The 13,578-nt window shown below is 46.7% G+C and overlaps 1 protein-coding gene across 2 annotated transcripts in view; it reads right to left on the bottom strand.

Moving 5' to 3' along the window:
• Window positions 1-12,680, bottom strand: part of RALGDS (ral guanine nucleotide dissociation stimulator) — a 104,684-nt gene extending 92,004 nt beyond the window's left edge. The window contains exon 1 of one of the 2 annotated variants that reach the window (XM_073640647.1): window positions 11,906-12,680. In XM_073640647.1, the coding sequence (XP_073496748.1) occupies window positions 11,906-11,926 (21 nt within the window). In that variant the 5' untranslated portion in view covers window positions 11,927-12,680. The remainder of the gene's footprint in view (window positions 1-11,905) is intronic. The other variant, XM_073640644.1, reaches the window with a different exon arrangement.
• Window positions 12,681-13,578: the final 898 nt, after the last annotated feature.

Here is a 13,578-nt window from a genome sequence, read left to right as displayed (position 1 = left end):
AAAACTACAACTCTCATCCTGCCAGGCCTGCTATAGGCCATCAGGGCATGCTGGGAAATGTAACTCTACAAAAGTTGTAAAGCCAAAGTTTAGGGAACACTGCTGCTCCTGATGGCGCTACACTGGAGGGGTCATGACTAACTCCAAAAAGATTTGGAGCCCCTTGAAAAAAAAAAAGGTAGAACTAGAGGAAGATTTCCACAACTTTTTGGAAGTGTCATAAATTGTAATGGTTTTTAAAGGCGTATTACATCCGACACAGTGGAGAGGTGATAACTGTTCGATCAGAAAGGGTCCCGTCGAGTTGTGTGCACCCATGGCCAGAAAACAGCCATTAGGAGAGGCAGCATCGAGGGGCTGCACATGTGCAATTCTGCTCCATTCAGAGTCTTTAACCCTGAAGAAGAGATCATCACAAAAAGGGACCTGTATCCCCAGTACAACCCTGGCCGCAAAACCGGGAGGCGGTGCAGAATTAAGGGCATGTGCCACGCCGAAGAAGAGAGCTGCGCTCAACACTACGCTCAGCCGTCATTGTATTTTCAATGCCATAGACTATGGCAAAAAGAGGGTCTTCTGTCCCCTTTTACACAAGACCAGGAGGACGTAAATTGAGTGGCTGTTTGTGCATCCACCATTAAGAGTTTATGGCCCTGACAAAGAGAGCCGCGCTCAGAAAAATTCATATCTTCAGTACTATGGACTCTGGGACCCCACAGACCAGCAGAAAAAGGGTTGTGTCCCCTGTTCTCCCCTGCCTGCAAGACCTTAGCTACAAAGAGCTCAGTGCCGCACACCTATTTCTTCACATCTTCAATGCCATTGATTTGACACTTGTACAATCCGCCTGTCCATTAAACTCCTGACTGCCGAGGTCTTATAGCCAGAGAATATAGGGGGCACAGGTCTCCAGCAGAGCTGTGGAGTCGGAGTCGGTGACGATTTTGGTGGAGTCGGAGTTGGTATTAAATGGACCGACTCCAACTCCTAAAATATATAATAAATTGGGTGCAGTAGTTCAATGCAGTTTATGGGGAATATTTTTTCATAAGAATTTGGGAAAGTTATGAAATGTCCTATAAATGTCTGTATTCAGTATGAGAAAAAATATATATATATCGCAGTATGCTGCGATTTCACTCCGAAATCGGGCGCTAGAGGGACCATCAGATCTTTATGGATACAGCACAATCCTGTAGCATAGGAAACTGTAAATGGTCCTGTAATAAATTAATAGCTGCCGAGTAAAAAAAAAGGATTGTATACAGACAGCACAGGGATGACAAGTGAGAGAAAAAAAGTCTTACTTTTCTGGATGAGAATGGGACAGATTTTTAATACGCTCGTGTAAGTCTAGCCTAAGGCTCCTCCTGGTTGAGGTCTTGTGACCAGGGAAGAAGACAAGACAAGTCCAAGCAGGACCCATTTATTATTACACTATGCTGCTGTGACAATACACGTAGGCCTGAATATTACAGCCTGAAGCTTAGCTCACTGGTCATCATCAAATCTGACACTACTTTCCTTCTGCAGAAATACGTGACGAATCTGAAGACTAAAGCCAAACACTAGAAGAGGAGGGCATGACCGGGAACATCTCTCCCACAGGTCAAAACATCCCTACCTCTCAGGGTATCCACACCCGCCTCTGAGCCTCCTCATCTCAAGGGTCATTGACTTTCAAGGGTCCTCACTGCAGGTGCCATGTGAGACTGACACATCTGCAGACGCTGGGGCTCGGAATCTGAAGTTATCACCTGGCACCGTACAATGATATTAGTGAGGATGGAGTTTTCCTTTAAGCAATTTCTAATGATTTCCTGTAAAACATCAGCTTGCCTCCAGTGTCAGATTGCCACCCCCTGAGCCCCCTGTCAGACACCCAGCTGACGGATCCGGCGGCAGTCCGGCTATGATGCCAACATCTGACCTAGTTTTTCTGGAGTGAGCAGGATTCTGCTCTGATAATCGGAAACTGCAAAGCGAGAAATTAACTCGTTTACTGTCCGCTATCCAGAGCCGCATTATTGTTATACTGTGAAGTCACCTCTGCACCCACAGAGCTGACAATCTAATGCTCTCATCATCACAGGGTAGTGATATCACAATCACCGCGATCATAGCAGACATTAAAGGCTGTAAACTCTTCCCCTCTTCCGGTCCTCGAGAGCAGTGAATGCCAAGACATCCTTGTCTCAGACAATGGACGGAACGTGCTAATCTGAAGGGAATCTTAGGTTCAGGAATCAGAAATTCTTTAAATAGGATATACAAGCAGCACCCCTGAGATGCCAATTTGGGCAGGACAGCTTTGGAAAGCAATGATGTAGGAGTTCAGCATTGGGGCGACATAAAACACTCACACGAAAGCAGCAGCACGAAAGACATTATGCAGCTGTATTAAACAGTTTAACTGTGAATCCAGCTCTGAGGGTGAGAAAAAAAAAACACTTACTAGAAAGTAGCAGCAGCATGGAAGACAAAATACAGCAGTACTGAGTGGTGTAGATATGAATCCAGCTCTGGGATGAGCTAAAACACTCATATTAAGAAGTGTTGAGTACATTATTTATAGCTATATCGAGCAGTATAGCTGTGAATCTAGCGCCAGGCTGAGATAAAACACTTGTAATGAAGCAGAAGGAAATTATTGAGGAGTACTGAGCAGTGTTGCAGTGAATTCAACTCTAGCTTGAGTTAAAACAGTTACTAGGAAGCAGAAGCAAGGAGGGCATTATATGATAGTACTGAGCAGTCTAAACATGAATCTAGCACTGGAGTGAACACTTACTACAATCCAGCAACATGGAGGCAAATCACAACAGTGTTGAGCAGTGTAGATGTGAATCCAGCTCTGGGTGAGCTAAAGCACTCTTAAAAAAGAGAACTTTGGTGTACATTATACAGCTGTAATCGAGCAGTGTAGCTATGAATCCAGCTCTGGGGGTGAGATAAAACACTTACTACAAAGCACCAGCACGAGGATAAACCACAGCTCTACTAAGTAGTGTAGATGTTAATCCAGCTCTAGAGTGAGATAAATATTTAACAGAATCTACCGGAAATATTGAGGACATTATACAGCAGTATTGAGCAATGTTGATGTGAATCCAGCACTGGAATATGATAAACATTTACCAGGAAGCAGAAGCAACATGCAACATATTATACATCATTACTGGATCTGAAAGAGTAGCAGCTGGAACATCTACACTGCTAAGTACTTTTAATGCCAAGTGTGATGCTTCTGTGGTTTTCTAGTGAATGTTTTATCTCATCCCAGTGCGGAATACACTGCTGTATAATATTCTTCATGCTGTTTAAGCTTTCTAATGAATATTTTATCTCACCCCAGAACTGAATTCATACCAACACTCCTCAGCACTGTCTTCCATGCTTCTGTAGCTTTCAAGTTAGCATTTTTCTCAATCCATCTATGTCATACTTGACAAACTTTTGCCCGTGGGCTAAATCTGACCGGCAGGGTGATTATATTTGGCCCGCGACACCAGAACCGCTACCCCTATATGGGGCCCATTATACTGTATGGAGGACTATGTGGGGCCCATTATACTGTATGGAGGACTATGTGGGGACCATTATACTGTATGGAGGACTATGTGGGGGCCCATTATTCTGTATGGAGGACTATGTGGGGGCCCATTATTCTGTATGGAGGACTATGTGGGGCCCATTATACTGTATAGAGGACTATGTGAGGCCCACTATTCTGTATGGAGGACTATGTTGGGACCATTATACTGTATGGAGGACTATGTGAGGCCCACTATTCTGTATGGAGGAGTATGTGGGGCCCACTATTCTGTATGGAGGACTATGTGGGGCCCATTATACTGTATGGAGGACTATGTGGGGCCCATTATTCTGTATGGAGGACTATGTGGGGCCCATTATTCTGTATGGAGGACTATGTGGGGCCCATTATACTGTATAGAGGACTATGTGAGGCTCACTATTCTGTATGGAGGACTATGTTGGGACCATTATACTGTATGGAGGACTATGTGAGGCCCACTATTCTGTATGGAGGACTATGTGGGGCCCATTATACTGTATGGAGGACTATGTGGAGCCCATTATTCTGTATGGAGGACTATGTGAGGCCCACTATTCTGTATGGAGGACTATGTCGGGCTTTTTGTTGAACTCAAAGTCTCAGCATAACTACAGGTGTAATGTAATCACAAGCAGTGTACGGCAGCAGTGAAACCACATTCACTGCACGTTCTAACCAATATTCAGCTAAGAGACTTCAGTGGGGACGTAGTTCCTGGATTATCCAGGAGGCGGCAGGATGAGTGGGCGCCTTGGTATAAATTTAGCACTGAGAGCTAACAATGGAAACTTTTGCAACTTTTACTGACAAATTAGTCACAGCCCAGAACAGCAATCAGCAAATTTCAGTTTCTCCAAAAGGATTTATAAGAAATGCAAACGATGTTAGCATCGCAGACACATAAAGACACAAGATCGTCACCATCGTCTACATCTGTCGTCTTGGCAATTAATATAATCCGTCTTTTCTCAGTCTTATCTGGTTCCCCTTGTCCCCCATGGATATAGTGGATCGGTCATCAGACAACGTTGCCACATGTAAGGACAGCACAGCGCTGGGGACAGGCGAGACTACTATTAAAAAACCTGTGCTACTGTCAGAGTGCAGTACGTGATCAGTGTCCTGAGGGGGCGCTGGTGGCCTCCTGCACAGTGACTGACACCAGCAGTGTATGCAGATACCAACTAGAGAGCGTTCATGAGGCCACAGCGCCACCCTGTGGACACATCAGTATAAAAGGGGGAAAAGCAGAAACAATAGATTCAAATTCTCATACACTGGAGGCTTAGGTACGTTAGCTCAGCAGATACATAGCTCTGCAGGCAGTATCACACAGGATAGGATTAGATACATGGCTCTGCAGACAGTATCACACAGGATAGGATTAGATACACAGCTCGGCAGACTGTATCATACAGAATAGGATTAGATACACGGCTCTGCAGGCAGTATCACAAAGGATAGGATTAGATACATGGCTCTGCAGACAGTATCACACAGGATAGGATTAGATACACGGCTCAGCAGACAGTATCACACAGGATAGGATTAGATACATGGCTCAGCAGGCAGTATCACACAGGATAGGATTAGATACATGGCTCTGCAGACAGTATCACACAGGATAGGATTAGATACATGGCTCTGCAGACAGTATCATACAGGATAGGATTAGATACACAGCTCAGCAGACAGTATCACACAGGATAGGATTAGGTACACGGCTCAGCAGACAGTATCACACAGGATAGGATTAGATACACGGTTCAGCAGGCAGTATCACACAGGATAGGATTAGATACACGGCTCAGCAGACAGTATCGCACAGGATAGGATTAGATACATGGCTCAGCAGACAGTGTCACACAGGATAGGATTAGATACATGGCTCAGCAGACAGTATCACACAGGATACGATTAGATACATGGCTCAGCAGGCAGTATCACAGGATAGGATTAGATACATGGCTCAGCAGAAAGTATCACCGAGAATAGGATTAGATACACGGCTCAGCAGAAAGTATCACACAGGATAGGATTAGATACACAGCTCAGCAGAAAGTATCACAGAGAATAGGATTAGATACACAGCTCAGCAGAAAGTATCACAGAGAATAGGATTAGATACACAGCTCAGCAAAAAGTATCACCGAGAATAGGATTAGATACACAGCTCAGCAGACAGTATCACACAGGATAGGATTAGATACACAGCTCAGCAGACAGTATCACAGAGAATAGGATTAGATACACAGCTCAGCAGAAAGTATCACCGAGAATAGGATTAGATACACAGCTCAGCAGAAATTATCACAGAGAATAGGATTAGATACACAGCTCAGCAGAAAGTATCACACAGGATAGGATTAGATACACAGCTCAGCAGAAATTATCACAGAGAATAGGATTAGATACACAGCTCAGCAGAAAGTATCACACAGGATAGGATTAGATACACAGCTCAGCAGAAATTATCACAGAGAATAGGATTAGATACACAGCTCAGCAGAAAGTATCACACAGGATAGGATTAGATACACAGCTCAGCAGAAAGTATCACAGAGAATAGGATTAGATACACAGCTCAGCAGACAGTATCACAGAGAATAGGATTAGATACACAGCTCAGCAGACAGTATCACACAGGATAGGATTAGATACAAGGCTCAGCAGAAAGTATCCCCGAGAATAGGATTAGATACACAGCTCAGCAGAAAGTATCACAGAGAATAGGATTAGATACACAGCTCAGCAGAAAGTATCACAGAGAATAGGATTAGATACACAGCTCAGCAGACAGTATCACAGGATAGGATTAGATACACGGCTCAGCAGACAGTATCACACAGGATAGGATTAGATACACAGCTCAGCACACAGTATCAGACAGGATAAGATTAGATACACGGCTCAGCACAATATCATACAGGATAGGATTAGATACACAGCTCAGCAGACAGTATCACACAGGATAGGATTAGATACACTGCTCAGCAGACAGTATCACACAGGATAGGATTAGATACACGGCTCAGCAGGCAGTATCACACAGGATAGGATTAGATACATGGCTCAGCACAGTGTCATACAGGATAGGATTAGATACACAGCTCAGCAGACAGTATCACACAGGATAGGATTAGATACACGGCTCAGCAGACAGTATCACACAGGATAGGATTAGATACATCGTCTCAGCAGACAGTATCACACAGGATAGGATTAGATACACGGCTCAGCACAGTATCATACAGGATAGGATTAGATACACAGCTCAGTACAGTATCATACAGGATAGGATTAGATACACGGCTCAGCACAGTGTCATACAGGATAGGATTAGATACACGGCTCAGCACAGTGTCATACAGGATAGGATTAGATACATCGTCTCAGCAGACAGTATCACACAGGATAGGATTAGATACACGGCTCAGCACAGTATCATACAGGATAGGATTAGATACACGGCTCAGCACAGTATCATACAGGATAGGATTAGATACACGGCTCAGCAGACAGTATCACACAGGATAGGATTAGATACACGGCTCAGCACACAGTATCATACAGGATAGGATTAGATACACGGCTCAGCACAGTGTCATACAGGATAGGATTAGATACATCGTCTCAGCACAGTGTCATACAGGATAGGATTAGATACACGGCTCAGCACAGTGTCATACAGGATAGGATTAGATACACGGCTCAGCACAGTGTCATACAGGATAGGATTAGATACACGGCTCAGCAGACAGTATCATACAGGATAGGATTAGATACACGGCTCAGCAGACAGTATCACACAGGATAGGATTAGATACACGGCTCAGCAGACAGTATCACACAGGATAGGATTAGATACACAGCTCAGCAGACAGTATCACACAGGATAGGATTAGATACACAGCTCAGCAGACAGTATCACACAGGATAGGATTAGATACACGGCTCAGCAGACAGTATCACACAGGATAGGATTAGATACACGGCTCAGCACAGTGTCATACAGGATAGGATTAGATACATCGTCTCAGCACAGTATTATACAGGATAGGATTAGATACACGGCTCAGCACAGTGTCATACAGGATAGGATTAGATACATAGTCTCAGCATGACTCTGCCCTGTAGATTACCTTATACTGAACTCAGTAATACGTCACGATGTGTAATGTGCCTTGTGCAGTACAGCCATGCTGTGAGTTGTAGTTCCTCAGCAGCTGGAGAGCCCCACAGGAGATGAGTTCCAGTATATGGGATGTGTTGGTCCTTTTCAGGAACTCCTCATGTTGCTCCCATAATGCCCCTGGGTCATGGCACAATTATCACACTGGCAGGTGCCATTAAGCTTGTTACTAGCAGGACATGAAGCCCAGACGCCAGCTCCAGCATCGAGCAGAGCTGATCTCATCGGTAATTAACGGAAGCAAGAAAACCCATCACTAATTGTCCTCTGCTGCCAAACCCCAGTCTCAGTGTACACAGGCCTCCGCCGCCCCCTGCGGGGAACACCAGGAGTCGCATTCGGAGCAGGACACACAAAATAGGGTTCTCACCGTGACAGATCCAAAAGAGACAACATGGGGTCAGATGTAAGGTGGAAGACCCCAATGAGCCAAATACATCAAATCACTGCTGTTCTGATTGCTATAATGAATCAATACAGCTCACAGAGGATTGCCAACACAGGATACACTGCAGCAAACCCTCAGCGAGGCTTCTGCAGACACCAGGCCCCATCAGCTCTCTGACCTTTTATAGAGAACTGCAACCCAGGCCAAGGCAAATGCAAAAAAAAATTATATCACCACAACCAGGGCAGGAGACTGGTGACATCATCGCCAGCAGGGCAAGAGACTGGTGACATCATCGCCAGCAGGGCAGGAGTCTGCTGACATCATCACCAGCAGGGCAGGAGTCTGCTGACATCATCACCAGCAGGGCGGGAGTCTGCTGACATCATCACCAGCAGGGCGGGAGTCTGCTGACATCATCACCAGCAGGGCGGGAGTCTGCTGACATCATCACCAGCAGGGCGGGAGTCTGCTGACATCATCACCAGCAGGGCGGGAGTCTGCTGACATCATCACCAGCAGGGCGGGAGTCTGCTGACATCATCACCAGCAGGGCGGGAGTCTGCTGACATCATCACCAGCAGGGCGGGAGTCTGCTGACATCATCACCAGCAGGGCGGGAGTCTGCTGACATCATCACCAGCAGGGCGGGAGTCTGCTGACATCATCACCAGCAGGGCGGGAGTCTGCTGACATCATCACCAGCAGGGCGGGAGTCTGCTGACATCATCACCAGCAGGGCGGGAGTCTGCTGACATCATCACCAGCAGGGCGGGAGTCTGCTGACATCATCACCAGCAGGGCGGGAGTCTGCTGACATCATCACCAGCAGGGCGGGAGTCTGCTGACATCATCACCAGCAGGGCGGGAGTCTGCTGACATCATCACCAGCAGGGCGGGAGTCTGCTGACATCATCACCAGCAGGGCGGGAGTCTGCTGACATCATCACCAGCAGGGCGGGAGTCTGCTGACATCATCACCAGCAGGGCGTGAGTCTGCTGACATCATCACCAGCAGGGCGGGAGTCTGCTGACATCATCACCAGCAGGGCAGGAGTCTGCTGACATCATCACCAGCAGGGCAGGAGTCTGCTGACATCATCACCAGCAGGGCAGGAGTCTGCTGACATCATCACCAGCAGGGCAGGAGTCTGCTGACATCATCACCAGCAGGGCAGGAGTCTGCTGACATCATCACCAGCAGGGCAGGAGTCTGCTGACATCATCACCAGCAGGGCAGGAGTCTGCTGACATCATCACCAGCAGGGCAGGAGTCTGCTGACATCATCACCAGCAGGGCAGGAGTCTGCTGACATCATCACCAGCAGGGCAGGAGTCTGCTGACATCATCACCAGCAGGGCAGGAGTCTGCTGACATCATCACCAGCAGGGCAGGAGTCAGCTGACATCATCACCAGCAGGGCAGGAGTCTGCTGACATCATCACCAGCAGGGCAGGAGTCTGCTGACATCATCACCAGCAGGGCAGGAGTCTGCTGACATCATCACCAGCAGGGCAGGAGTCTGCTGACATCATCACCAGCAGGGCAGGAGTCAGCTGACATCATCACCAGCAGGGCAGGAGTCAGCTGACATCATCACCAGCAGGGCAGGAGTCTGCTGACATCATCACCAGCAGGGCAGGAGTCTGCTGACATCATCACCAGCAGGGCAGGAGTCTGCTGACATCATCACCAGCAGGGCAGGAGTCTGCTGACATCATCACCAGCAGGGCAGGAGTCTGCTGACATCATCACCAGCAGGGCAGTAGTCTGCTGACATCATCACCAGCAGGGCAGGAGTCTGCTGACATCATCACCAGCAGGGCAGGAGTCTGCTGACATCATCACCAGCAGGGCAGGAGTCTGCTGACATCATCACCAGCAGGGCAGGAGTCTGCTGACATCATCACCAGCAGGGCAGGAGTCTGCTGACATCATCACCAGCAGGGCAGGAGTCTGCTGACATCATCACCAGCAGGGCAGGAGTCTGCTGACATCATCACCAGCAGGGCAGGAGTCTGCTGACATCATCACCAGCAGGGCAGGAGTCTGCTGACATCATCACCAGCAGAGCAGGAGTCTGCTGACATCATCACCAGCAGGGCAGGAGTCTTCTGACATCATCACCAGCAGAGCAGGAGTCTGCTGACATCATCGCCAAATACTTTGCGATCATAAGCAGTGAGGCGACATCATTCCAAGCATGGAACGGATTGATGACATCATCAGAAGCAAGTAAACAGTTTAATGGTATAATTTTAAGCAGGAATGCAGTGTGATGACATCATTATAAGCAGAGGCAGTGTGATGAGGTCATACTAAGTGGAGAGTCATACTAAGGATGTGACTAAAAGCAGAGGAGACTGATGGAGTCACTATAAGTTTGGAAGTGACATCAATCGCCTTTACTGATTGCAGTGACATCATCAAAACGGCTTTCCTGCTTATAGCAGCATGGTACACAGAGTATCTGTCTGGGGACATCATCATCCAAAAATACCTGGATATCGCTTTATGGCCTTCAGTGTGGTTTCATTTATCCTCACCCGTGGCCTCCAGCACTCCGCACAGTCTTTGGCCATACTGTCCAGCTGGCCATAATTTATTATTAATGAGCTGAGCCAGGCCCGGCGTGAGATAAGATTAGCCCCTCGCAGACAGTTCATTTATATTCTGCCAATAAAGCTACAACCTGGCAGAGTAACGCCAGGCTGACGGCGGGCATCTCATCCAGGCCAGCGGCTCCAAACAAGCCCTGTCTGCCGGTAAGACTGCACACAGCTGGGTCTGGTGGCTAATCCCAGCCCGAATCATCTGTACAACCACCGACTCCTGCCAGGGAATCCCGATTTATCCATGACGACCATTATTCCTTGTGTAGTCCTCCCCATCATAAGATTTTACATTATAAAGCTCTTGTATATTATACAGCCAGGCACAGGAGCATTGCGCCCCCATCAGGACGGAGTAGGCCAATGACATGATAATGGACACCTCCAATACCCTGACTATGAAGATGTGATCCAGCGCTGACATCACAACTCACCATTTCTACATGTAACCCTTTTTAGAAGCCAGAATTAGAAAAACACGACTGCTTTCCTTCACAAACAGCGCCACTTGTGTCCACAGGTTGCATCCAGTATTGCAGCTCAGCTTCATTGAAGTGATTGAGGCCAAGCTGCAGCACAACCTGTGGGGCTATTTAGGAAAAAAAATTCTGCACAATCCCTTTAAATGTTAGGCTCTAATTAAATAAGCACATTTTGTTTATTTAAAAGAGTTTGCACATTTAAAAGGAAAAGTCCATTTTGGGAATCTATGATCCATGACATTTTCGCAGCGGAGGTGGACAAGTCAACATCAATAATAATGTAATAATGGGTGATCACCCTGGAAACCCCCACAAAACCAATGCGTCACATATTCCGTCAAAGTAGCTGCTTTTAAATTAGCAGAAGAGATTAAAAAAAAAGGAAATGTTTTCTATGGAGTTCCCCTTTAAGGATGAATATATTACTCACCAGTGATGATATCATCAGCCACGGTTTATAAAAACAAAACAAATATTGCAATATGTTCCCGATTTCCAGCTATAAATCATATTCCCATATCGGGAGAAGTAAGAACGAAGATTCACATTTCCAAACTATAGAAAACTTCCAGTCCCAGCGCTCTACTCCTGTGTTTTCACATAAGCCACAAATAATGTCTGCAAAATAAATGCATATAATACACTGCACCTACCTGAAGATCCAGCATCATCATTACATGTGGTCCTTCATCCTCCCTCCGTGGTCATGAAATCCTTACAAGATCTGAGGTGGTTAGAGGGCTCCTTGGGGTAAGCTGCCCCCCACCCCAGGAAGGTCACGGTCCCAAGATAGGCGGCACGGATTACTGTCCTGTCATCCAAAGACCCATGCTGTGCTGGAGAGTCAATCAATCCTACAAGCATTGGAGGCCTCCGCGTCTTGGAGTGGAGCAGGTGTCAGTGGTAACCCTAGTCTCGGGAACCATATCATCAACCAACCAATGGGGGTAAAACAAAAAGAGAAAAAGAAGAAGCTTGGGGGAGAGAGCAGAAATGTAAAGGGACAGGAGATTGCATCCTGAATCCTGCGGCTGGTACGGTGAAACATCAGGGGCTTCTCAGCATCTTCGTTCTGGTCTTGAAATCCATTGAGCTCCTAGGAAGGGAAGAGGTTAGTGGTCTGAGATTGCTGTCCTTGTCTCACCTTAGGGAGATAGGAGGGGTCTCGACGGAAGAAAGAGGGGGTAGTTCCATGAAATCAATGTTTCGTATTGAGGAAGAATGACCTGTGCGATCTTCTCGGGGTGCAGCAGAGAAGGAGGTGCTGACAAGACACAGGGTCTTCCTGAAGCTGACCTGCTCTCGACTTGTGACAGGGAAGGAATGTCGGTCCCCTCGTCATATGGAGGCACATTGCTCGGCAGCTACAAAGGCCATGGAAGCAGGGAGGAGAGGAGAAGAGAGAGAGAAAGAGAGAGAGAAGGGAGGAGGGAAGAGAGAGAGAGAGAGCGTCTTCTAGCAACCAATGATGGCAGAACAACCACACACTGCAAATGCCGAGAGACACAAGCGGATTTTCTGGAAGAAATATTCCTATTTACATCCCTGGATAGAATGTAACAATTCAAAAATTCTAATTGACATCTCTGGATACAATGTATCAATCCCGAGCAAGTGGGAAATCATATGAGGAAATAGTGGTTTATAGCAGGGCAGCTGGTGTGACAGTATGGGAAGGGCAGGCACAAGGGAGTGCCCCATTTAATTGCCTGTATTAAATGTCCCTTCTCCCCCTCCACCTCCTGCTTCTTCAATAAACCAGCCATTTAAGGTATTAACCCTACCCCCCTTACTTAAAATACAAGGGGGGGTCTTGTCCCTAGTCCCCTGAGATCTGCCACTGAGTCGCCTTTAATAATACTAATAAGAAGAGATAAGATGTTCTGATGACGACAACCAGCTATGAGATACTGGTGCCTCATGTCAACCTAAAAAATTGCTACTGACCTTTGTGCCTGGAAGCAACACTCCTGGTCCATCTCTTTACATGCAACAGATACATACATGTGTTCTCAATCTGCACCGATACTAAAAATAATATTTCAATATATTTTTTTAGATTTCTGCATTTGGAGCCCATAGAAATAGTTAAAGCGATAGTATAGGTGCACAAGGAAATACGGACTGGGCCAGAAACTAGAGAAAAGAATTTCTTCTCCTAAAATAAATGGGAAATGCAACAACCGATGGCCACCAACCAGCCTGAAGGGAAAGCGACAGTCTGTCAGGGGCTCAGATTACTTCTTTTGCTGCATTTGGTCCTGTTGAGTAACACTCAAAAGCCTAAACCCGCCATATGTGGGACTATGGTATCATATCACGGCAG

Source organism: Phyllobates terribilis, unplaced genomic scaffold (genome assembly GCF_046119375.1).
Source record: "Phyllobates terribilis strain yellow unplaced genomic scaffold, ASM4611937v1 Scaffold_7__3_contigs__length_470593459, whole genome shotgun sequence".
NCBI classification, from domain to species: Eukaryota; Metazoa; Chordata; class Amphibia; order Anura; family Dendrobatidae; genus Phyllobates; species Phyllobates terribilis.
The sequence above is the reverse complement of the archived record's forward strand: the minus strand, read 5'-3'. Positions and strand labels throughout refer to the sequence as shown.